At 55.9% G+C, this 22,101-nt stretch overlaps 2 protein-coding genes across 4 annotated transcripts in view; one reads left to right on the top strand and one right to left on the bottom strand.

Annotated features, from left to right (window-relative positions):
* Window positions 1-3,122: 3,122 nt before the first annotated feature.
* Window positions 3,123-15,105, top strand: XRCC3 (X-ray repair complementing defective repair in Chinese hamster cells 3). The gene is made up of 7 exons (XM_012647104.1): window positions 3,123-3,177; window positions 4,833-4,970; window positions 6,392-6,604; window positions 9,002-9,156; window positions 11,626-11,838; window positions 11,973-12,019; window positions 12,108-15,105. Exons 1-7 carry the CDS (start codon window positions 3,123-3,125, stop codon window positions 12,325-12,327), a joined length of 1,041 nt encoding a protein of 346 aa, XP_012502558.1. The 3' UTR covers window positions 12,328-15,105.
* KLC1 (kinesin light chain 1) overlaps window positions 9,981-22,101 on the bottom strand; it is a 55,756-nt gene continuing 43,635 nt past the window's right edge. For 2 of the 3 annotated variants that reach the window (XM_012647100.1, XM_012647099.1), the window contains exons 14-16: window positions 21,738-21,868; window positions 18,036-18,102; window positions 15,171-16,932 (exon numbers count right to left, since the gene is read on the bottom strand). In XM_012647100.1, coding sequence (XP_012502554.1) covers window positions 16,867-16,932; window positions 18,036-18,102; window positions 21,738-21,868 — 264 coding nt within the window. In that variant the 3' untranslated portion in view covers window positions 15,171-16,866. Of the gene's footprint in view, window positions 10,195-10,622; window positions 10,696-15,170; window positions 16,933-18,035; window positions 18,103-21,737; window positions 21,869-22,101 lie in introns of those variants that run through there. The other variant, XM_012647101.1, reaches the window with a different exon arrangement.

Here is a 22,101-nt window from a genome sequence, read left to right on the forward strand (position 1 = left end):
ATTGAGACTTTGAATTGGTCAGCTAGTTAGCCATATAGACGCCGCTTCGTCTCTGATTGGCGTAGCCCGTGCAGGGCGCCCGGCGCTCATTGGAAGAGGAGGCTGAGAGGGGCGGGACGGCGCGAAAACGAGTGAGGCGCGCGCAGAAGGTGAGAGCGCCGGTCCTGGCGGCCCCGGGATGGCGGACCCGGGGGTCGCGCGAGCGGGGTCGGGGGTCTGGGCGGCCGTGGGCGGGGTGGAGGCCTGGCGAGGGTAGGAAGGGGACGGGGTCTTTACTGTCCCCGCGCCCGGCTACCAGCCCGGGATCCCGGCTTAGGACCCTGCGGGGAACGGGCAGAAGGGACAGCGGAGCGAGGGCCCGATGGGCCGGGGAAGGCTGGGGCCGCCCCAGAGAACGGGGTTCCGGGGTCTCGCGCGCGGGCCGACAGCCGGTACTGATACTGCGCCCCCACTCACTTCGCGGCGCATGATGTCACCTCTCCCCGGAAATCAGGGCTTAGCGCGGTGTCAGAAGGACACTGGTGTGTCTGGGGCCTGTCCCCTGCCTGCTGTGGGGCGCCGCCCACACAGGGGCGGGAGGACAGGGCACCCCAGTGGGGCTGTCCCTTAAGCCCCTGGGCCAGTGGCTGGGACATACCAGGTGTCCACTGTTAAAAGCTATTCAGAGCCACCCGTTAAGGTACAGTGGGGCAGACTTGATCAGGACCGTCGCGTTGCGTACGGGGACCATGGCAACGGGCTCTCGCAGCGGGGGAGAGACCGGGCTCAGCGCGGAACACGGCATGGGCAAGTGCGGTTTATAGCCAAGGAGCAGGGTGGGGGTCACCGGGTGGAAATTAATTACTAAGAGAGAACAGCAGGGGTGAGGGCTTGTGGCTGAACTGACCTAACAGGATTCTGGCTGGAGGCAGCGGGGGAATCAGACCCCCTGGCCGGTGGGTAACCCCGTCAGACACGAGGGTGACCAGATACGGAGAGCGGGGGGTTCTCCCTAAACTGAAACTGGATTTTACAAGGACGTGCACATACGGGCCTAGCAGAAAGTTCAGGAGCTTAACTTGGTCAGGCAGGGAATCTGTCATAAGTCAGCGGTCGCTCTGCTTCCAGGTGCCGGAGGAGAGCTGGAGGTGTGGCAGCCGTGTGCCCTTGAGCAGCTGCTTGGCAGAACCGACAGCTGGCGGCCTGTTTGCACAGTCGCACAGGGCAGGTGAGAGCAGACTGGGGATTTGTCTGTTGCCCAGGGGCCGTGTTTGGGGTGGTGCCTCAGGTGTGTCAGGGTGTCAGGGTCCCCTGAGCGCCACCCCGCCCCCAGGCCTCTTCCTGTCCTCAGAGTTTTGAAAATGCACCCCTGCTCAGCCAGGTGGGGCCCAGCCACAGCTCCTTTGACTACATGGTGCGTTTCCTGGAGGTGATATTTTCTCTTTTTTAGTTGCTCTCTGTCCTCAGGAACGTGACTTCCTCACACTGGCCAGCTCTGTCAGCACGTTTGGAGCTAGTTAAAATCCCGCCTCCCCCTTGGCCTGTGGCCCGCCCAACAAAGGCGGCTCCTGTCCGGCCTGGGCTGTTCCTGTCCGCCCTGTCCCCTGCTCCAGGCCGGAACGTGAGACCAGCGCCCTCACGGGACGTGGTTAATGGGGCACAGTGGTGCCAGGGGCGCTCTTCCTTCCTGTCCCCGTGAGCTGCCCTCGGCCTGGAGCTCTGTTGTCCCTGCTCCACGTCTCAGCTTTGCCAGTGCCAGGCCTGACTGTGAGAATGTAGGAATGCAAGTGACCTGGTTCCTGAGGCTTCAAAACCAATATATCGTTCAGGCCCATGTCACCTTCTAGTGTTGCAAGGGGACGCCTCAGAGTCCACAGTGGCTTCGCCTTCTGTCAGCTGAGTTGTAGCTGACAGTGCTGGGCCTCCCTAGTGGACATTGACCCTGACCTCTGCCCTCGAGGCCGCTGGCCTTAGCGTTTCCTGGCACGCACTCTGCGTTCCCGGCCTGGCTGTTTGGGGGAACACGGAGAGGCCCATTGGAAAGGCTCTCGTGACCCTGGGCTGAGTCCCTGCACAGCCAGCCAAGGCTGGCGGGGAGAAAAGCGTTTCTCCACAGGCTGAGTTGGCCTCAGGCTGTGGAAGGGGCTCCCCTTCCCAGGAGGGGGCTGCCCACATGCTGGCACGGCCTTCCTCCAGCCCTGCGGGACAGTCTTCCATTGTGTGCTGAAACAGCTTGGTGGCCGATGAGGCTGATTCCCTGAGCACCCTACAAAATCCCAAGCTCACCTCTTTCACTCTTTCCAGAATCCTCATGGAAACACATTTAAGGGAAATTAAACTGGAAAATGCAAAAGATACTTCAGTCAAGTGGCCCAGTATGAGTAGATCTGGGGCTGTATACGTTGTCCCCATCTCAGGAGAGATGAGTCGGGGAGAGCTCACCTGGAAGCCAGGGGGAGGGTGTACTTCTAACACCTTTTTTTTTTTTAATTTCAAAATTTGAAGGGGGTACAAATGTTTTTGTTACATGGATTACTTCTGTAATGCCTAAGTCATGGCTGTAAGTGTGCCTGTCACCAGTGTTCATTGTACCTGTTAGGTAGGTTTTTGTCCCTCTCCTCCTCCCCTCCCCCTTCTGGATTTCCAATGACTTTACTTCTCTCTGTGCCCCCCGATTAGCTTCAAATTACTAGAGAGTACACGTAGTGTTTGTTTTTCTGTTCCTGAGATACTTCACTTCTGCTAATGGTCTCTAGTTCTCTCCAAGTTGCTGCGAAGGACATTAATCATTTCTCTTCACGGCTGAGTAAACACCTGTGGGGACGAATCGTCACGTCTTGACCTTCAGAACGATGGTGGGCTGGGGGTGTTTTTTAAGCTGCGTCAGTGTCTGGAATGAGTGCAGATTTCTAAATTACCAGATAATTCTTGGAGGTAGATCACGCTAACAGAGCCGGTGTTCGCGGTGCAGTGACGTCTCCCGTCCCCCGTGAGAGGTGGCCGCGGACGGTGAGGACGGCAGGTGGGGAGCGACACCCCTTCCCTGGCACGCTCACCCTCACTTCTCTGGCTCGTGGGCCTCCTGCAGGCGGTTTGACCTGTGGGCGAGCACCTCGGAATTTGGTGGTCAACCTGTTGAAGAAATGGATTTGGATCTACTGGACCTGAACCCCAGAATTATCGCTGCAATTAAGAAAGGTATGTTTGTTTATATTTATACAAAGTAGCAACGTGATGTAAGACGTGTGGGCGTGCGTGCACACTTCATGTAACGCAAGTTAACAAAACGTTGGCTGTCCACGCCTGGGACTGCCTCCCTTTGCTGACACTTCCCCACAGGTCACCCGGTCCTGCTTGCACCAGTGCTGGGACATGCTGCGGGTTTTCCAGTTGTGTTTCTGTTGTCTAAAGTTAATTTGATTTTTATCAAAGTAATAGGTGCATATTGTCTAAAAAGTGAAACGGAATCACTTAGGAGTCTTTTAGCGCTTTTAGTGATTTAAAAATACTTACATGTGGGCTCCTCAGTACTGTGCTTTTATTCCCGTGTTTGATGGTTGGCGCTATTGATACCCGTGGCTGCCTCTGCCCCCATAGGACGCAGCTGGGGTCATGTCAGGGGTGTGACCGAGCCCTTGGCGAGCCTGGCGTGGTGGGGGCGGGGAACTGTTTGCGCCCAGAGTTAGTAGTTGCCGCTTCGTTTTCTGCCAAGTGTTCCGTGTAGTTCACACGGATTTCCCCACCTCCTCCAGTGGGCCTGTGTGGCACCACTGGCCCTTCCCCAAATGCCCTCCTGCCCTGGTGTCTTCCTGCTGCTCCATCCCAAGCCCTACCCCGGCCCCGTTGCAGGCCGTTGTCCTCACTCTCCCCACCTCCTGGGGACGCCAGAACACTAGGAGAGCAAGGAACCCTGAGTACAGGTGGAGGCAGGTGCAGCAGGTGGTGACCGGGCCAGGCGCGCTGTGCCGCTCCTCCATCCTTGGCCATTGTTTTTTTATTCTCCTGTTCGCAGCCTCAGGATCACAGAGTGGCTGCCACACTGCAGACAGGACGCCTGCAACCCAGGACAGAGCAGGGGGACGGACTCTGCCAGGGACTCCTTTTTCACCTGTGTCTCTTCTCAGAAAATGAATTTTTCCAGAAGCGCCTCGGACCTCCGGCTGTGAAGGGGGCTGGGCCTTGAGGCTCGACAGGGGGAGCCGTCTTGCCACAGACCCGGTCCCAGGCCAAGCCCTTGGCCGCCCTGACAGAACCTTCCTCCCACACAGCTTTTCCCGTGAACACGCTTTGTTGACTCCACAGCTCCTGCCTGAGCTTTTACTCCTACCCTTTCGTCACCTGATGTTTCTGTGTAGCTTCTTCAAAGAGCTTATCAGTGGTCGTGTTTTGTTTTCTTTTGTCCAGTCTGACACTGTCTTAACTGGCGCCTTCTGTCGCCTCCTGGGGGATTTCTGACCGGTCTGGGTTTGGACACTGCCTTACGTCCTGGGGTGCCCTGTGTTCTCGCTCCCCACCTTCTGGATTGCTTGGATGTATTTGTAACATTTTTTTTTCTTTCTACTAGTTTGAAATTAGAAGTGATATACTTATCCAGGCCCAAAATTAACTTATTTACCTGCCTGTCAAAATAGCAGTCCTAAGGACCTTCGACCTCTGCTTCTGAGCTGCTACCCCACTGACCCCATGTGTCCCCTCCGCTGCCCCCAGCACCCCACGGCAGCGTTTGTGCGGACCGCGGGTGGGCGGCGGAAACCTCCGTGCTGGTGTCAACCGTGTTCTTATGAAGCACCTATCCTTGCTGTGCAGCTTTGTGCCACTGGAGTCTTTTCCCTGAACCCTGTCTGTAATTTCAGCCAGACTGAGGTCAGTGAAGGAGGTCCTGCACTTCTCTGGACCAGACCTGCAGAGAGTGACCGCCCTGTCCAGCCTCGATGTCCAGCACGTGCTGAGAGCAGCCTCCTTACACCTGCGGGGAGGCAGCGTCCTCACAGGTGGGCGTGAGCATGTCAGTGCTGGCCGGTGGCCTGGGGTTTTGCTGCCATGGGGTCTGTCATCGTACTCCACGCGCTGCAGGGTGTGGGCTGTGTGCAAAGACTCCACCTAAGGAACGACCTCGCTGTGCAGGAGTTCCGGTCTCACTTGTATTCTTCCATGGGCCGTGGTCACAGTGTCAGATCAGAGGACGCATTGGGTGGACACGGAAGGGCTGCAGGGCCTAGGGTCCCTTGCTCCTTGGGTCACTTTCTCGGGCCATAGGAGAAGGGATGAGGTGGGGGCGCGGGAGGCAGCCGCGTGGCAGCAGTGGGAGCGAGAGCCCCTCTGGCCTGCCTGCAGGGGGCGGAAGATAGGACAGTGGCACCCAAAGTACAGCAGCTGGGATGGGCTCCTGGCCAGAGAGGCCTGGGGCAGCAGAGGGACCTGCCTGTGGTCCCCCCACCATGTGCAGAAAACCCGGGTCTCAGCCGTCCTGGCAGGTGGCCCCCAGGCCTGCAGGTGAGGGAGGGGTGGCCAGTTCCCTTGTCAGGGAGTCCGGTCTGCTGGCTCCCAGCGACCCCTGGCCAGGCAGGGTTTCCATCTCGAGCCTAGCAGGCCCTGCGTGGCAGCATGGGGTCCTCCTGCCCTGGCAGGTGGCTCAGTGGTCCCTAGGGCCCTGTGGATCACCTTAAATCTGGGACTGCTGCGGTGGGCCAGCACCCACGGCCCCCTCTGCTCAGCAGTCTGGACAGGGCTCCTGGCCACTGCCACTGTCACATGTCTACTCCTCTTGGGGCAGGGCTCGAGCAGCGGATGGGTCTGGCCCTCCTGGCCCAGTGACCCCATGCCATCCCTCAGCTCGGCTGGCGCCACGTGTCCCACCTGGAGCCTCGCCCCAGGAGTCCTGGTGTCACAGAGGAGGAGGCATCAGATGGCTTTTCCAAGGCCCTGGTGCCAAGAGGCTATGACCAGAGTTAGGCTGCGGCACCCAGAGGGGCCACGGCTGTGCCGCCTGCCGCAGGCTCTGCCTTACGCGTGGATTTTATGTTTTACATCATTGATGTCTGGGCCAGTTTAAAGCCTATTCAAAACTGTTAACCAACCGTGGGACCATCACAGTTTGAGATTATCCTCTTGGGGCTGTCAGGAGCCCCAGGTCCCTCTGGAAGCAGCTGGCAGAAGGCTTCCAGCTCTGGCCCTGGCCCTCCGCGGCACACGCGTCCTTCCTTGGGAGAACGTGCAGGCGGATTGTTCCCGGCAATTGCTGAGAAGTCTAAGCCTCCTCCCTGCCCTCAGCACCCTGCCCACCCCGTGTGTCCACGGTCACCTGTCCCTTGGCCACACAGGGAAGGTGGCCAGCGCCTCCCACAGCCCCCAGCTCGCCCACAGGCCAGTGGTCTCGGAGGATAGCCGGGCCTGACACCACCCCCGCCCGCAGCGCTGCACCTGCACCGGCAGAAGGAGAGGTTCCCCGAGCAGCACCAGCGCCTGAGCCTGGGCTGCCCGGTCCTGGACGGGCTCCTCCGCGGCGGCCTGCCCCTGGCGGGCATCACCGAGCTGGCCGGCCGCAGCTCTGCCGGGAAGACCCAGCTGGCGCTGCAGCTCTGCCTGGCCGTGCAGTTCCCGCGGCGGCACGGAGGCCTGGAGGCTGGTGAGTGGCTACCCCCGCCCCGGGGGCTGGGGGCCTTCTCTGTTTGGGCAGCTTCCCATCAAGGATGGATAACGGGTGCTCCCGGGCTCTTCCTGCCGTTCCCTCCTTCCGTGCGGCTGCTTTGCTGCCCTCCTTCCAGAAGGGGAGGGGAGGGAGGCTGGGCGTGTGGGAGGGCAGGTGGGCCCGGTCACGGGCTGCGCACGCAGCTGTGGACCCCATGGTTGTGCACTCCCGGCCCACAGAGCCAGGCGTGCGGGAGGAAGGACGCAGCGTGTCCTTTCGGGAGGAGTGTGGTCTGCAGCCTGGCATGGTGGGGTGGCCGGGTCCTCGCGCTCCTGGACCGGGCACTCTCGCGGCCTGAGGGAGGCTTCCGAAGCCCGGCTGCTCGGGTCTCTCAAGGGTTCAAAATTCAAGAAGTTTTTCAAGATGTGAGCCACAAGCAGAGTGAACATGTTTCTTAGTAGCTCCTTCGTTTTTATAAAACGTGGTGGTGTTGCCACGGGATTCCCATCTCGCTCTTGAACTCTGACAGTTTCAGCTGGGAGAGCTTCATGGCTGTCCTCGTTTTTTGGTTTTTTTAATTGAGATGTAATTCACATACCGTAAAAATTCACTCTTAAAATGTACAGTTCAGTGGTTTTGAGCATATTCATAAGGTTGTACAGCCACCACCACTATCCAATTCCAGAACATTCTCATCATCCCAAAAAGAAGCCCCTACCCATTGGCACGCACTCCCACTCTTCCTGGCAGCGACCCCTGTACTTTCTGTCTCTCCTGACATTCCACATAAGTGGAATCATACAGTATCACTGTGACCTTTTGTGACTGGCTCCTTCCACTTGGCATAGTGTCGCCAGGGTTCACGTAGCACGAGTCGGAACTTCGTGTTTACCCGCTCAGCGGTGGGTGGGCATTCCCGTCTCCTGTTGGTGGTCGTGAGCGCTGCTGCCGGGAACACTCACGTGCTGTCGTTAAGTGGACGTGCGTTTGCGCTTCTCTAGGCTTATGCACATGTATCTGGAAGTGGAATTGCTGGATCATGTGGCGATTCCGTTTAACCTTTTGAGGAACTGCCAGACTCTTCCACCGCGGCTGTGCCATTGTACATTCCCACAGCACTGGTGAAGGCTCCCATTTCTCCCCATCCTCACCAACACCTGCCTTTTTATCTTAGCCACCCTAGTGGGTGTGAAATGGAATTTCACTGTAGTTTAAACTTGCATTTCCTTGATCATTAATGCTGTTGAGCATCTTTTCTTTTGCATATTGGCCATTCGTGTGTCTTCTTTGGAGAAATGTCTGTTAGATCCTTTGCCGATTTTGAGTTATAAAAATTCTTTATGTATCTTGGATACAAATTCCTTATCAGATACATGATTAGCAAACAGTCTTTCTTTGGGTTGTGTTTTCATTTTCTTGGCAGCATCCTTTGAAGCACAAACATTTTTCATTTTTATGAAATCCAATTTATTTTCCTTGGTTACTTGTGCTTTTGGAGTTGTATCTTAACTGTTGCCTAATCTAAAGTCATGAAGACTTACCTGTATATTTTCTTCTAAGAGTTTTATAGTTTTCGCTCTCATATTTGATACATTTTGATTTAACTTTTGTTTATGGTGTGAGGTAAGGGTCCAATTTCATCCTTTCGTATATGGATATTCAGTTGTCCCAACACGATTTGTTGAAAAGGTATTCTTTCCCCGATGAATTGTCCTGGCATCTGCTGAAAATCGTTGCTCACAGATGTAAGGTTTTGTCTCAGGTGGCCCCTGGCCCTTTGCAGCTGTGGGATTCTCGGCGCATTCTGTGGTGCAGGGTCTGGCCAGGCCGGTGTGTTGCCCCAGGGGCTGTGGAGGCTCCAGGTGACTAAGTTGGTCATTACTGGCTTTTCACACCGCAGCGAAGACACAGGTATCACCACAGCCCAGGCTGCAGGGGAGCCTTGGAGTGGAATAGAGGGGACATCTGCTCGGTGGAGCCTTGAGGGTCTCTGTGTCCAGGAGGGGGTGTTCCTGCAAGTCTGCTGGCCCCATACTTCCACTTGCTCCCCTGCCCCGTGATAGGGCCAGGGAGATGGGGGAAGAAAGGGGTGGTGGGACAGAGAGACAGGGTTGGCCTGGAGAGGCGGCCACCTGGCCATTCTGGCCCGGCGCCCAGAACAGGCCCAGCACCCACCCCGGGGCGGGGGTGGAGGCTCAGCGTGTTTCCTAGGGGCTGCCTGGCAGGCAGGGTGGCGCAGGTGGGAGTGAGAACCAGCACCAGCCTGCCCCTCCTCAGGTGGAGGTGGGGACCCGCGAGGGCAGAGAGAGAATGGCGGGAGACGTTCGCGTTTAGTTTGCGTGGCGGCCACAGGCCTGTGTCAGACCCTCTGGGCACGCGGCGCGGGCTTCGCAGGGGCCGTCTACATCTGCACGGAGGACGCCTTCCCAGACAGGCGGCTGCAGCAGCTCATCGCCGGGCAGCAGCAGCTGCGCGCGGACGTCCCCGGGGAGGTGGTCCGGAGGATCAGATTCGGCAGCCAGGTCTTCGTGGAGCACGCGGCTGACGTGGTGAGCGTCCCGCGCTTTCTCCCGCGGGCACTAAGGGAAGTGTTAAAAACTCAGTGACTGCCGTGAAGGCAGGTGGGGCAGACTTCGTGGGGGACACGGCGGTTTCCAGCCAAGGAGCAGGGCGCGCGCAGCGGCGGGGAATCCGCCACTCAGAACGGCAGGGGCGGGGGCTCTGGCTGGAGGCGGCGGGGATCAGACGCCCCTGGGGGCGGAGAACCGGGTCAGACCCGGAGTGTGGCTTCTTGCAAAAGGGACGTGGCGGTTCCCTGCGGAGCCTGGACTTGCGAGGACGTGCGGGGCGGCCCGGGCGCTGTGCCCGTGGGCCCGGCAGGAGCGCCGCGTCCGCGAGTCAGGGTGCCCCGGGTTCAGGCCAACACTACTGGTACCTGGAGTTCAGATTTACCCGGGCGCGTCGTCCGTCCCGGCACAGGCGCTCCGGGCGGGGGGCCGTGGGGACCGCCCCTCCCGCCTCCGAGCAGGAGGCCCAGGGCTCCCCGCACGGCACTGCCACGCGGCTCCCGGGAGGGACCTGGGGGAGGGACCCCAGCGGGAAAGAACCCCCGGCTCCTCCCCGCCGCCGGGAAAGGATTCCCAAGGAAAACGGGAAGGGCGGGAATGACCCGCACACCGGAAGTAAATGAGGAAGTGGCGCCGCGTGCGTGGGGAGCGCCCACGGTGCCACCGACCTGGGGGCCCCTGCCTGGGCCTCCCCCACTTTTAAGAGTGGTTATAACTTTGAGTAAAGCATAAAGCATATAAACTTTTAATTTAAAAAAAATTTACAATAGAATACATTATCACACACAATGCGGGGGAGTGGCCCTCGGGGGCCCAGCAGGTCCGGGACAGACACTGGCCTTGCTCCAGGTCCCCTGCTGCGGTGGCTGAGGGTGGCGCCCGCGCGCACGTGGGCGGGGACAGGTGGCGTTAGGGCTGCAGGCTCCAGCCAGAGGCCCTCCCAGCCTCGCCCTGGCTGTCCCTGGGCAGCTCCGGGGCCTGCACAGCAGCTTCGTCCTGGAGCAGGCCAGGCAGGGGTCACTGCAAGAGAAGGCCAAAGGTCAGGACAGGCCGCAGAGACCTCGCAGCGGTGTTCCTAAATCTTGTTCTGGAACCAGCTCTCTGGGGGCACCCCGCACCCCAAACCTGCCTAGAAAATGGGATTGCTGGGTGCACGCCTCCCTGGGGCCAAGAGGTCGCGGGGGACCCTCGCGTTCTCGGTGTCTACTCCCTGGAACGCCAGGGGTCTGCACCTGAAAGCGGGGAGGCCGTGGGTGCGGACACAGAGCCCCTGCTTCTGCATAAGCAGGACCTGGACCACCCCGACCCCCTTCCGCCTCCTTGGGCCCTCGTGGCAGGATTGGGTCGTCCGAGCCAGGCCCCGCTGGAGACCCAGTGCCCGAAATCCCTCCCTGGCCCCGCGCACCCACTCTGCCTGCTTCACGGGACGTAGGGGGCACAGAGCTCACGTTAGCAGAAGCATCTTCTAGGCTGCTGCTGCCACTGTCATTCTCCACAAAGAGAGGCTCAGCTGGGGACGCCCTGGAGACGAAGCACAGACATGTTTCAGTGGGGGCTGGCAGCACACCCTCCACCGTCTCCAGAGTTTCAGACACGCGGCCAGCGCTCGCTGCAGGCCCTGCACTCAAGGGGCAGCGTGGGAGCCCCTCACCCACCCTAGTCTGTGCCCAGGCCTGCCCAGCCCCCATCTACGGCCACAGAGCAACTGGCAAGGCCCAAGAGGACTGAATCCTGCCCAGTTCGGTGCCCAGGAGCAGCTGTCCGACCTCCCACATGCTCCTTCCCCACCGCCTCCGCAGCCTCTAGCTCTGCTGGAGCTCTGTGGGGCGCAGGGCTCCAAAAGGGAGGCCTGAGGACACCTGCCCTCCTCAGGAAGTGCTTCCACCCCTCGCCAGGCCAGGGCTGCTTAGGACACAGGGCTGAGGCCTTGGGGAAAGGGAGGGGCTGGCCCCGGGTGTCTCCATCGCAGCCCCACCTGGGTGCAGCCTGGCCCCTGCACACTTGGGGCGCTGCCCCGCCCCGCTCCAGAAGCAGGCCATCCTGACTGGCCTGGGTGACAGCCTGAGGGCATCTGCCCCCCCCTTGCTGAGTGGCCAGGCAGGGCAAGATCTAGAGCTGCCTGATGAGGGCACCACCCAGTTGCCCCAGGCACTCACAGGCTGGCCTTGGAGATGCGGCTGAGTCCAAGTGGTCTCAGCACCTGGTGTGGGGCCACTGAAGGAGGGCACTGGCCACTGTGCTGACCTGAGGGGGGACAAGGGGGCAGACCACAGCATAAGGTGAGGAGGGGCCACACCCCCAAGGACGCAAAGAGGGCTGCAGCGGTGGGCCACCAGCACAGAACTGGGCTCGGGTGCAGCACTGGCCCCAGCTGGGCAGGAGGCAGCGGGCAGGGCTGTGTTGGAAGGCTGTGGGCCACAGTGGGGTGACTGCTGTCCCCTCGTGCCACAGGACACCTTGTTGGAGTGTGTGAGTGAGAAGGTCCCCATCCTGCTGTCTCGGGGCATGGCCCGCCTGGTGGTCATCGATTCGGTGGCAGCTCCATTCCGCTGTGAATTTGACGGCCAGGCCTCGGCCCCCAGGGCCAGGCGTCTGCAGTTGCTGGGGGCCACACTGCGCCGGCTGAGCTGCGCCTTCCAGAGCCCTGTGCTGTGCATCAACCAGGTGGGCCGGGCAAGGACCCAGGGGAAGCAGAGCCAGCATGGGTGGGCGGCAGCTTGTGCCTCCCTGTGTTGATAACTTGGGAACTTCAGGAAAACCCTCAGCTGCTGTAGCTGACCCAGATTTGGATCTTCCAGGTGACGGAGGTGGTGCAGGAGCCGGCTACTGTGCCCAGGCCACCGGGGTGAGTGTGGCTGCATCTCGGGTGCACCTCAGTGCGCGGGTGTGAGGCTGCCAGGTGTCCTCTGCATCGGGCCTGTTCTCTTTCCCAGCTCCTGGGACGAGCGCGTCTGTCCAGCCCTCGGCATCACTTGGGCCGACCAGCTCCTTGTGAGACTGATGGCAGACCGGCTCCGGGACGAGGAGGCCACCCTTGGCCCGACTGGCCGGACCCTGCGAGTGCTCTTCGCCCCCCACCTGCCTTCCTCCTCGTGTTCCTACACGGTCAACGCAGAAGGGGTGCGAGGGACGCCTGGGACCGAGTGCCACTGACACGGTGGTGGCTACAGAACAGCCTGGCCAGGCCTGAGACTCCCCACCTGGCAGAGGCTGCCTGGGCCTGGCATAGCCCCTAGCTCAGGCCCTCCTTCCCCACCCGGCACGGGCTGCTCTCCCCTCTGCCCGGCCTGCTGGGCCTCGGCGCTGGTTCCCACACGGCCTAGCCGGCCCTTGCGGATGGCTGATGCACTGGGGCCGGTAACCGGGGTGTCCACGGTGGCTCCCTGCTGCCCCGGTTCTGCTCTCCACATTGACACCAACCAGGAGCCGGGTCGAAGCCTGTCCTGGGCCTGGGGCCCTGCCCGAAGCAGCCTCCCCTCCTCCAGGCAGGGTGGTCCTCAGTCTCCCTCCCAAAGCCCACCCTACTGCTCAGGCCACAGTGGGCTGCAGTCAGCTGGTTCCCCACGGGCAGACACCTCACCCCTAAGACCTGAGTTTAGTGCATCAAGCCACCCTCAGGCTGCAAGTCCAGAAGGGGTGGGAGTGGGACGGACTGGACTTGTGCGTCACTCGCGCCACCGACACCACCGGCCCAAGGCGCACAGGCAGCCTCGGGGCTCTGCTGGGAAACTGCTGTGTGCAGAGAGGATCTGATTTGTAACCGAAGGCAGCGTCCTGCGTGTCCTCGGTGCCCCCAAGCCTGGCCCCAGGGTTCTGGAGGTCAGTGCAGCCCTGGCCTGGGGCAACATCCACCCTGGCGCGGATGCGGCAGGACGCCTGGCAGGGCCACTGCAGGCCCAGACCCACACTTGTGGCCAGGCCTTGTTCCAGCCAGAGAGCAGAGCCTCCCGGCAACAACATCTGGCTGCGGACTCCGGAATCTGACCAGAGACACAAGGCCCAGAGATCACCGACGGGTGTGGCCTCTTAGGCAGGGCTGTGACCATCTCATGGAGTGCCTGGCATGGAGTAGGCCTCTGATAAATAAACGGGCTAAGTGCGTGCAGTGGCAGCGCCTGACTCTCGCTGCTTGCGGGCAGTGCTCGGTAATTTATGCACACGGGCTTCAGTTCTCTTCACTGGGACTGAAGAAGGTACTGTTTCCGTGCCCCTGCTGTTAGGTGGGGAAACTGAGGCACAGGGCAGCCCAGTAGCTTGACTATTCTCCTACAAGCCTGAGGCAGACGCTGGCCCCTAGGCTCAGCCTTCAGGGCACTCGCCGGCCAGGGCTGGGGTCGGCGCACTCCCGCGCCGCGCAGGTGGGTCCCGTCTGGGCCTGCGTCCAGGCGGGCAGCCCATGTAACACCGTCATCACATTGTCATGGCTCCCTACAGCCCCAGAAATGTTAATCCCTGGCATAAAGATAGCAAGAAGACATTTTTGGGATTGGATTTTTATAAAACAGCTTTTCTGCAAATGTGCAGGGACTTTACACCAGAAAATAAAACACTTTATTTTTGTAATTAAATATAAACAATTCCAAATGTTTTTCTAGGCAAGTTATACCGACAATTGGAAGATAAAACTCCAGCTCCGAGACAGGTACATTTCATAGAAGACGTGCCTGTGAGCACAGCTGGCACCTGCCCTGGGTGAGGGGCCTCACCCTCCCAGCGGTGCCCCCACCACAGAGCCAGCATGTCTGCAGGGGTCGGCCTCTAGGTCATCCCAGGACCACGGGTCACCCGAGGAGGGCAGAGCAGAGGCCCACCTGGGGAGCCCTGGTCCCGCCCGGGGCCCTCAGGCCTCTCTAAGACCCTCCCTCGGGCCATCTGCTGACCTCGGAGAGCTGCAGCCCTCGTAGCATGACACACACCACCGCTGAAGTTCGTCCCCACAGAGTCGGGGAACTAACTGTCAGCAGGAGGTACAGACATCTACGTGCCAGTCCTGAAACTGCTGGCCCAGCTGTGTACAGTGTTGCTAATCCGGAAAGTCAGAGCCGGCTGCAGCCTTGCTTTGGTCAGTGCTGTTAGGTGCCACGTTACAGTTTTCAGGAATCTGAGCATAGGGCACACATTGCTCAAAGTAAGTGCAAATATGAACTAACAGATATTAGTTTCACATATGTAACGTGCCTTCCAAGAAAACTCCACAAAGTTATGACACTGGAAAACTCTGTTCTAGGAACTGTAAACATATATCCTTAGCAACATTTAATAAATTTTACTATAAATACTGAATTTCTAATAACATAATATTCCTAGCAGCTTTCTAACCAAACAGTTATTTTTAATTCCAGAAAACCACTATCTGAATTCCTCCAATGCTGTAAACACAAGACCAAGCACTGCCCTGGGCTGGCCTGTGCCTCAGAGACCCCGCGGGGCCTGGCGCCACGTCAGCTGCGCCGCTGGCCACAGCTCCCCAGGATGTCCACCTGGACAGACTCCACTGGGCACAGTCGCTGGAGCCGGGACAGGACCCAGGACGGCAGGCACTGCTGCGCAGAGGCCACCTCGGCTCTCGCCCACCGCCTCTGCCGCTGGTCACGTGTACATTTATGTGACGGAAACCGCGAAGAAACAGGTGCTGGCTCTCGACTGGGGTCCCCTCATCAGAAGGAAACAGGAGGGATGGCCGGCCCGCACTTCTCTCCCAGGATGTCCGAATTCAGACCACCGGACTGGAAACGGCTTAGAACCCACTTCCTTTATCATGTCACCCAAGTTCAGAACCCAGAAACTGCAGCCTGCCACGCAGCTCTCCCCTCTGAAACCTGAGCTTTTCTTTTCGGCCTGGCTTCGTGGAGGCCACGGAGGCCGTCTGGCTTCTCTCACCCGGAACCTGCTTCTGTTCCCACAGCACCGCAAAGGCGACGCAAGCTGGGTCCGGGCCAGGCCCCACCACGGCTGCATCATCTGCTGTCGGCCGGTCGGGAGCTTGAAATGCAACCCTGCATTCAGCCCATGTTTGTTCTTTCTAAACGCCCTTTGTCTCCCAGAGAGAACTGTCGCTAATGGAAACGGTCTGGTTTCAAAGACTGCCTCAGCTCTCGCCTGGAGAAGAGACTTCTTGGGGGCTGGGGAAGGGAGCCCCTCGGCCCTCCCAACTGTCACAAGGCACCCACAACGCTCCTACGCTGTGGTCTTTAGGAGCCACAGTATCAGTGAGGGGACACAGCTCTACCCTCTTCTCTTGTTTTGGGCGGCTTCTCACAAGCCACAAAATTTTTCTAAACACCTCTAGAGCGCATTAAGAAAATAAATTCCTCATCTATCAGAAGCTGCAAAAATGGAAGTCAAGAGCCTCAGAAACAGAGCCATGGCCAAAGGTGACCAACTCGGGGACAGTGTCAGGCCGACGGGGCAGCCTTAATGCCAAGCACTCGCCAGCAACAAACATCTTTACACGAACAGCAGTTTGTCACAGGGGATAATATTAAATGACATAGAACTTTTAAGGATATTTTAAGGTCTAGCCATGTAACAAAACCCCGGGCTGCTAATTCCAGTGTCAGCCCCATGTCCACACTTGGCTGGGGGCCGTGCAGGGGCAGCCCCCAGGCCACATGCCCCTCGGGGAGCTCCCACCCCTCTTGCCCGACGTGTGAGAAGCTGGGAGCAAACGGAAAGAGGCGCCTTCCCTGTGCCACCACCTGTGCTGTGAAGGCAAAGTGAACACCTGCCAGTTGACGGACGCTCAGCGTTTCAGACCGATCACTGGCCAGGACGTCAGATTCTCCCTTCGAGCCCAGAGGATGCGTCTCAGTGTTCCAGCTGCGCGCAGTCTCCGAGGGTTGCTCTCATCTGCAACGAGCTGGTCATCTGTTTGCTCTCCCTGACTCACAGGCTGGCTGGTCTTACAGACTACCAGGCCTTACAGAAACGAGGCCTTCGGGTGGATTGTCACGTTCCTGTCAAAATCCACCCCGTGTACTTAACTCTATAAAGAATAAGCTTTTAAAAATCAAACATATATCTCCATGTGTTTGGTATACCAGGGGCCACCAGGAGAGAGAAAACCTGCTGAGAAGAGGTGGGAGTGGGACCCCAGATGCTCCCAGAGAGCCACACACCCAGCGAGCGTCCAAGGCCACAGACGCTGTGACTTCAGAAACAGACCCAGAAGAAGTGAAGCCCTGGAGGAAGTGACTCATTTTCTCATTTCTTATAACCACTGGCCCCTAAACTTCAGGCTTTGCTACTGCAGCAGGTCAGATCACTAATGCTTATCATTTGAAAAAGATGCACTTTTAAGTTTCAGATTCTTAATGTACAGCCTCATTACAATCTCAAAATTTAAAACAGAGTTTGGCGTCACGGCAAAAAGGCGGCAGGCAGAAGGTACAACAATGTCCGTGAGCAGAGGCCGAGTCCAAACGTGCTGAAGCCACTGCCAGCGCCACATCTGCCTCCCCGGGCTGCGCCCTGCCGGGTCACACAGGCCTCGGCTCTCGGGCACTCACAGAACTCTGGGGCACAGGGGCCCTGGGTCTTTCTAAAAGGAGGTGGGTGGACATCACTATCTAGAAAAGGAAGCCCTGCCCACGGAAGGTGAGCCTGACACCTGCGGGCACAGCGGGAGGGCGCGGCCGAGCTGGGAGGGCCTCATGCTCCGTCAGACTCAGGGTCACCTACTCTGCCCGGCCCTCACTGGGCCAGGTCAGTGTGGCTGGCACTCAGAGCTCTCGAGTCTGCCAGACAATTATTTCGTTCCTGCGTGAAAAAACAAATGGAAAAATTATACTTAACCAGTACTTCAAATGATGCCAGATTCAAGTGACCTCAGCCTAGCAACACTCGCTGCGTAACGCAGCACACAGGGTCCCAGTGGTCAAATGTGCGCGTGCACACACCAAGACGCCAGTGTAAGACTGGGTCAACTACAGGCCTTTGTAAAACAGAAAGACCTTCTTTTCCTGTCATTACTGGGGGTGCCTCAAGCAAGCTGCCAGCATCCTACAAGCTCTTTAGCTGCCACCCAGAGGCCTGGTGAACAGCCTCCCAAGGGTGCTGGGGAGACAGGTGGGGGCAGGGGCGGCCTGTCTGGGAGGCCCAGTACTGTCGACAACCAGCCCACGTTCTAGTAACTGGATCTGGGCGACTGGCAGGAGACGGGAAGCCTGGCCACCGTCGCACACTCTGGGCACCAGCACAGGGGCAGTGACTGCCAAGTCCAGCAGCTTGAGTCGGCTCAGAGCACCTGAGAAACAGGGCAGGGCTGGCCTCGCCCCGACAGCCATACAGGTGTTGGAAGGAAGGAAAACTGAAGCTCTATGCTGGAGAAGGGACGCCAAACTCCCGCACGCGAGGGAGAAACAAACAAAACAGGACGTGTTTGTGTAAGACGTCGACGACCTGAATAAGTGCTAAGGATTTTAGTGTCAAAGTGACGATATGTCCAGTCACTGTGTTAGTAAAGTTCTAAATAGTTTTAAAACACTGAACAATAGCTTAACTAGACAATGAATTAGTTATAAACTTATCGGAGGCTGAAATCATATAACTTAATCATATACATTCATAACTGGTCAAGCTTTGGTATTGCTTTAACAATAAATTAATTAGGTCAAACTATTTTTGAGGATCATTAGAGCATTAACTGTAACAATATACTGAGAAGGTTCAGTGTGACCACTCCCACAATTCACATGATCCACAGTTATGCAGAATATGAAGATACTATCGGACTATCTGTCTAAGAACAGAAACACCGAAACGTCCGCAGTGCTCTGCTGGAACAGCAGCGGCGGCCCAGGTGGATCTGCGCCCGCAGCCCAGCAGCCCAGGATGTGCACCGGGCGGGGTAGGCTCCTTACTTGGAAACGGTCCTCAGCGGCCTTGCCACCCACGTTAAGAACATTCAGAGAGCTGGCGCGCTTCATGCTGCAACCCCGACACGGACATGCAAGGACAAACGGATCAGCACGTTGGTCAACCAGCAATAGGAAATACAGGCAAAGCTATCCCCGCAAAGGCCTCTGTCACTACCGGGGGGATCCTCAGGACTGCCCCTGGGGGAAGGGGACCTTCATCTTGGTCCGACTAGGATCCCGCCCAGTCCTTACCAGGGAAGTCCTAGGTCTCATTCTGTTTAGCGTCCAGGAGAAAAAAGCAATTTCTCTGCATCTTTCACGGCAAAATGCTTGTTTTAAAGGACCACGTGGAAACTCAAAGTGTCGCTATACTTGCACTTTTTAAAACTGGCTCCCCTAGGAGCTGAGAGGCTCTGCCTCCAGCCTGATCAGTTTCAGGAAGGAGCCCTATGTCTTATGTAAGATTCGTCACTGTAAGGGACCATTTAAAAGAGAGACACTCAAAGCTGTTAAGAGGTGATGTATGTATACGTATATTCTGTAATTTATGTATCTTTCTATATTAAGAGCAAGAAAAATAATTTTATCATTAGTAACATAAACTCTGAAGCCAGTATTTCTCTACTTAGAAACCAAAATTTAGAACAAATTTCGTGGCTCTCCATTTAAAGAAATACAGGAATTTATATATTTATTTACTTTTTCCTCCAATTTGATATTTTTAAAATACGTGATAGTATAGCCTACAAATGACCTATATAACCTAAATTTAAATTATGGATAGCTGTAAAATCACTGTCATGTTTACCCTCACCACAGATGACCTTGGACATAAACTCACCTTAGATTCTGAAGCTAAAGTAACTGACACTGAGGTTATTTGTAAGTGTTTACGGCAGGATTTGTAACTCTAAGCAAGAGCTGCACACGACATGAACAGCAGACACGAGCACAGACTTCCTGGGTGAGCGAGGGCAGGGGCTGAGGCTGGCACAGCCAGGGGTAGACTGGTGTGGGACACTGGCATGGGGACGGAAAGCCCAGGGTGCCCGCCCCTGTGTCCCAGAGCAGGAGCACAGGACCTGGCAAATGGCAGACATTCAGCCACTTCTCACTGAATAAACTACACCAAAAGCAAAGACCTTAATTTACTTATCCCCAAGCAAATCTCACCTCAAAATATCCCAACCAGGACAAAACAAAAGCATCCCAATGAAGGTCGTACAAACACTGCTAGAGTCCCAAACAAGGTTTTCTCTACCTAGAACCACTCAAGAACAAAGTATAAAAATCAAACCAAATCACGTAAGTAAATGATATTCTGACATACTCGATTATTCTTGCTATCATTTAAATGGCCAATTAACTCTTTCTAAGAAAGCTATACAACGCTTTTCCTCAAACTCCCTTTACCTTACAAGACCAAAGAACAATTTGACTCAACATTTCTTTGATCCTTTTGAATTGCATCATTTATACGCATTCAGCCAGGCACAGTGACTCACGCCTGTAATCCCAGCACTTTGGGAGGCCCAGGTGGGAAGATCACTTGAGCCCAGGAATTTGAGCCTGGGCAACATAGCGAGACCTAGTCTCTACAAAAAATTAGAAAAATTAGCTGGATAAGGTGGCATGTACCTGTAGTACCAGCCATTTGGGAGGCTGAGGCAGGAGGATCACTTGAGCCTGAGAGTTGAAGGCTGTGGCGAGCTATGATCATGCCAGGGCACTCTACCCCAGGCAACAGAGTAAGGCCTTATCTCAAAAAAAAAAAAAAAAAAAAAAAAAAGCCGCACCAAAAACCACCATGGCTCTCAGAACCTTTTGGTGCGCCACCTGTGACCAACACGCACGGCGCTGCACCGCTGCAGACCTGAACTGATGTGGAATGAACACATGTACTCGCGTGGACTGACGTTTTCTAAATGACCTTGGAAACTTCATTCCATAAAATGCATAAAACTGAAAAATCTTTCGAAGTAAGAGTAACTGTTTTTATCAACTGTTCCAGTAGTTCTCAAACATCTTTTGGAGGGTTTGTTCAAACAGAGTGCTAGGCCCCACCTCCAGGTGTCTGGTCCAGGAGCTCTGGGTGGGCCTCCAGAATTTGCCTTTCTCAGAAGTTTCCACAGCGCTGGGGCTGCCGGCCCAGACCACTTGTGCTGACCTGGGCACAGAGGGCAGGGCGTGTGCGGCCTGCTGTTCGGCCTCCTGACGTACACAGGTACACAGGTCACTGCCACTCATCAGGTTTTCACAGGGAGGGAAAGTCGGCAGTCACGCCACTCTTCAGACCTTGTGCCAGGAGTTTTATAGAATCTTTCAAAATTCACAGAGGCAGACCTATCATTTTAGTTCTGGTAGTCTGTAAACACTTTAAAATTGGAGCACTAGTCCAAAGGCAATGTGTAACCTATCCCCCCGCCAAGGAAAAGTTCTTTTGTCTCATGACAGGCAAACTGCTGCTAAGTCAGCACCAACTTCTGGAAGCCCAGACGGTCACAAACACTGGATCTTCAAGGCGGTTTTCACAACGAACATTCATGGAGCTCTGAAAACTCCCTCTACAGAAATGAGCTGGTAAACAAAATAACAAACAAAACAACCGAAAAGGCACATAATCTCAATATTTCCAGTGCATTCTCCAAAGGAACTCAGTTCCACAGTCCTGAGATGATTAGAATTCTTCTCGCAGAACTTAAAGGGGATCACTTTTGAAGTATGAGTTTTACAAAAAACTCAATCTTTAAAAAGTAGGTACCATTTAGGAAGTTAGAGTTACGCAGAAGAACAGACGAGAGAGTGCTTCCGTGAGGAATGCAGCCAACAGCATCTCAGAGGCAACCCAGGCACCCAGACACGGGGCGTCTGTTAACCACGTAACAGAGACGCACAAACGCGCAGGCCTCTGATGCGCCTTAGCAGATACACAGACCATCTTCAGAATCAAATTCCTTTGACAACTCAAATGTTACTGTTCAAAAGACTCTACAACCCATGACTTAAACCTTTTCTTAAACATATGGAAAACTTAAGGTTTTGAAAATCTCCTAAGAAACTCCATATAATACAGTCCTACAATTGTGATTTATCTGTTTAGTTTTGTAGAGACAAAGTCTCGCTGTGTTACCCCAGGCTGGTCTCGAACTCCTGGCCTCAAGTGATGCTCCCGCCTTGGCCTCCCACAGTGCTGGGATTACAGGTGTGAGCCACCACACCCAGCCTGATCTTTCTACTTAAAACCATTTTTCTCCCTTTATATCTGTATGAGATTTAATATAGTTGTAGCTAACATCTGATTTTAAAAGATTAAAATTTTAAAGGATTTAAACTAAAGCTAATTCAAAAAATAAATAATGCACATCTAGAGTAAACAAACTTAAAATGCTAAATGTCAGAAACATTAAATTTTCCCATTTCACTACTAAGGCTTTCTACGAACATGTAACAAAATAAAAGAATTCCATAAATTTCTTTTAAAGCTATCAGCCCTTTTAGCCACTAACAGGAAGTTTCACAATTATTTCTCACCTTATCCTGGGAAAAAATTATACGGAAACTATTAAACTTCCCCATTGCTAAAATACAGGAACCAAACTGGAATGTCTTTTCTGAAGCCTGTGGGTGAGAAATCCGTGCGAGGAGGAGAAGCGCCCACCACGGCCCGCGTGCAGGCGCGCCGGGACGGCCGGCAGAGATAGTTACCCAGGGTTCCTCGGCTCACTCTCCCGTGAACTTCCTCCCTTCAGCTTCCTAACCAGCTTCTCACTGCTGCGTCTAATGGAAGCCCGGAGTTTGCTAAAGGAACCACTGCGTTTTAAAGATCCAGTGCCATCCTGAAAAAAACGTGAACAAACGTGAAGCTCAGGTGGTTCCCCCCGCCCAAGAGGCACAGCTGAACGCAGACACGAATTCACACCAAGGCTGACCCTGCCCGTCAGGACCCGCTGGGGAAGCCACCAATTTGCCATGTACATAAATATACTTTAAGTAGAAATTACCCTTTTTAAGTTCATGATAATCAAATGATTATAAAAACATCTGAACATGAGGAAAACATTCAAACAAA

This window comes from Propithecus coquereli, unplaced genomic scaffold (genome assembly GCF_000956105.1).
Source record: "Propithecus coquereli isolate 6110/MARCELLA unplaced genomic scaffold, Pcoq_1.0 Scaffold256, whole genome shotgun sequence".
In the NCBI taxonomy this organism is placed as follows: Eukaryota; Metazoa; Chordata; class Mammalia; order Primates; family Indriidae; genus Propithecus; species Propithecus coquereli.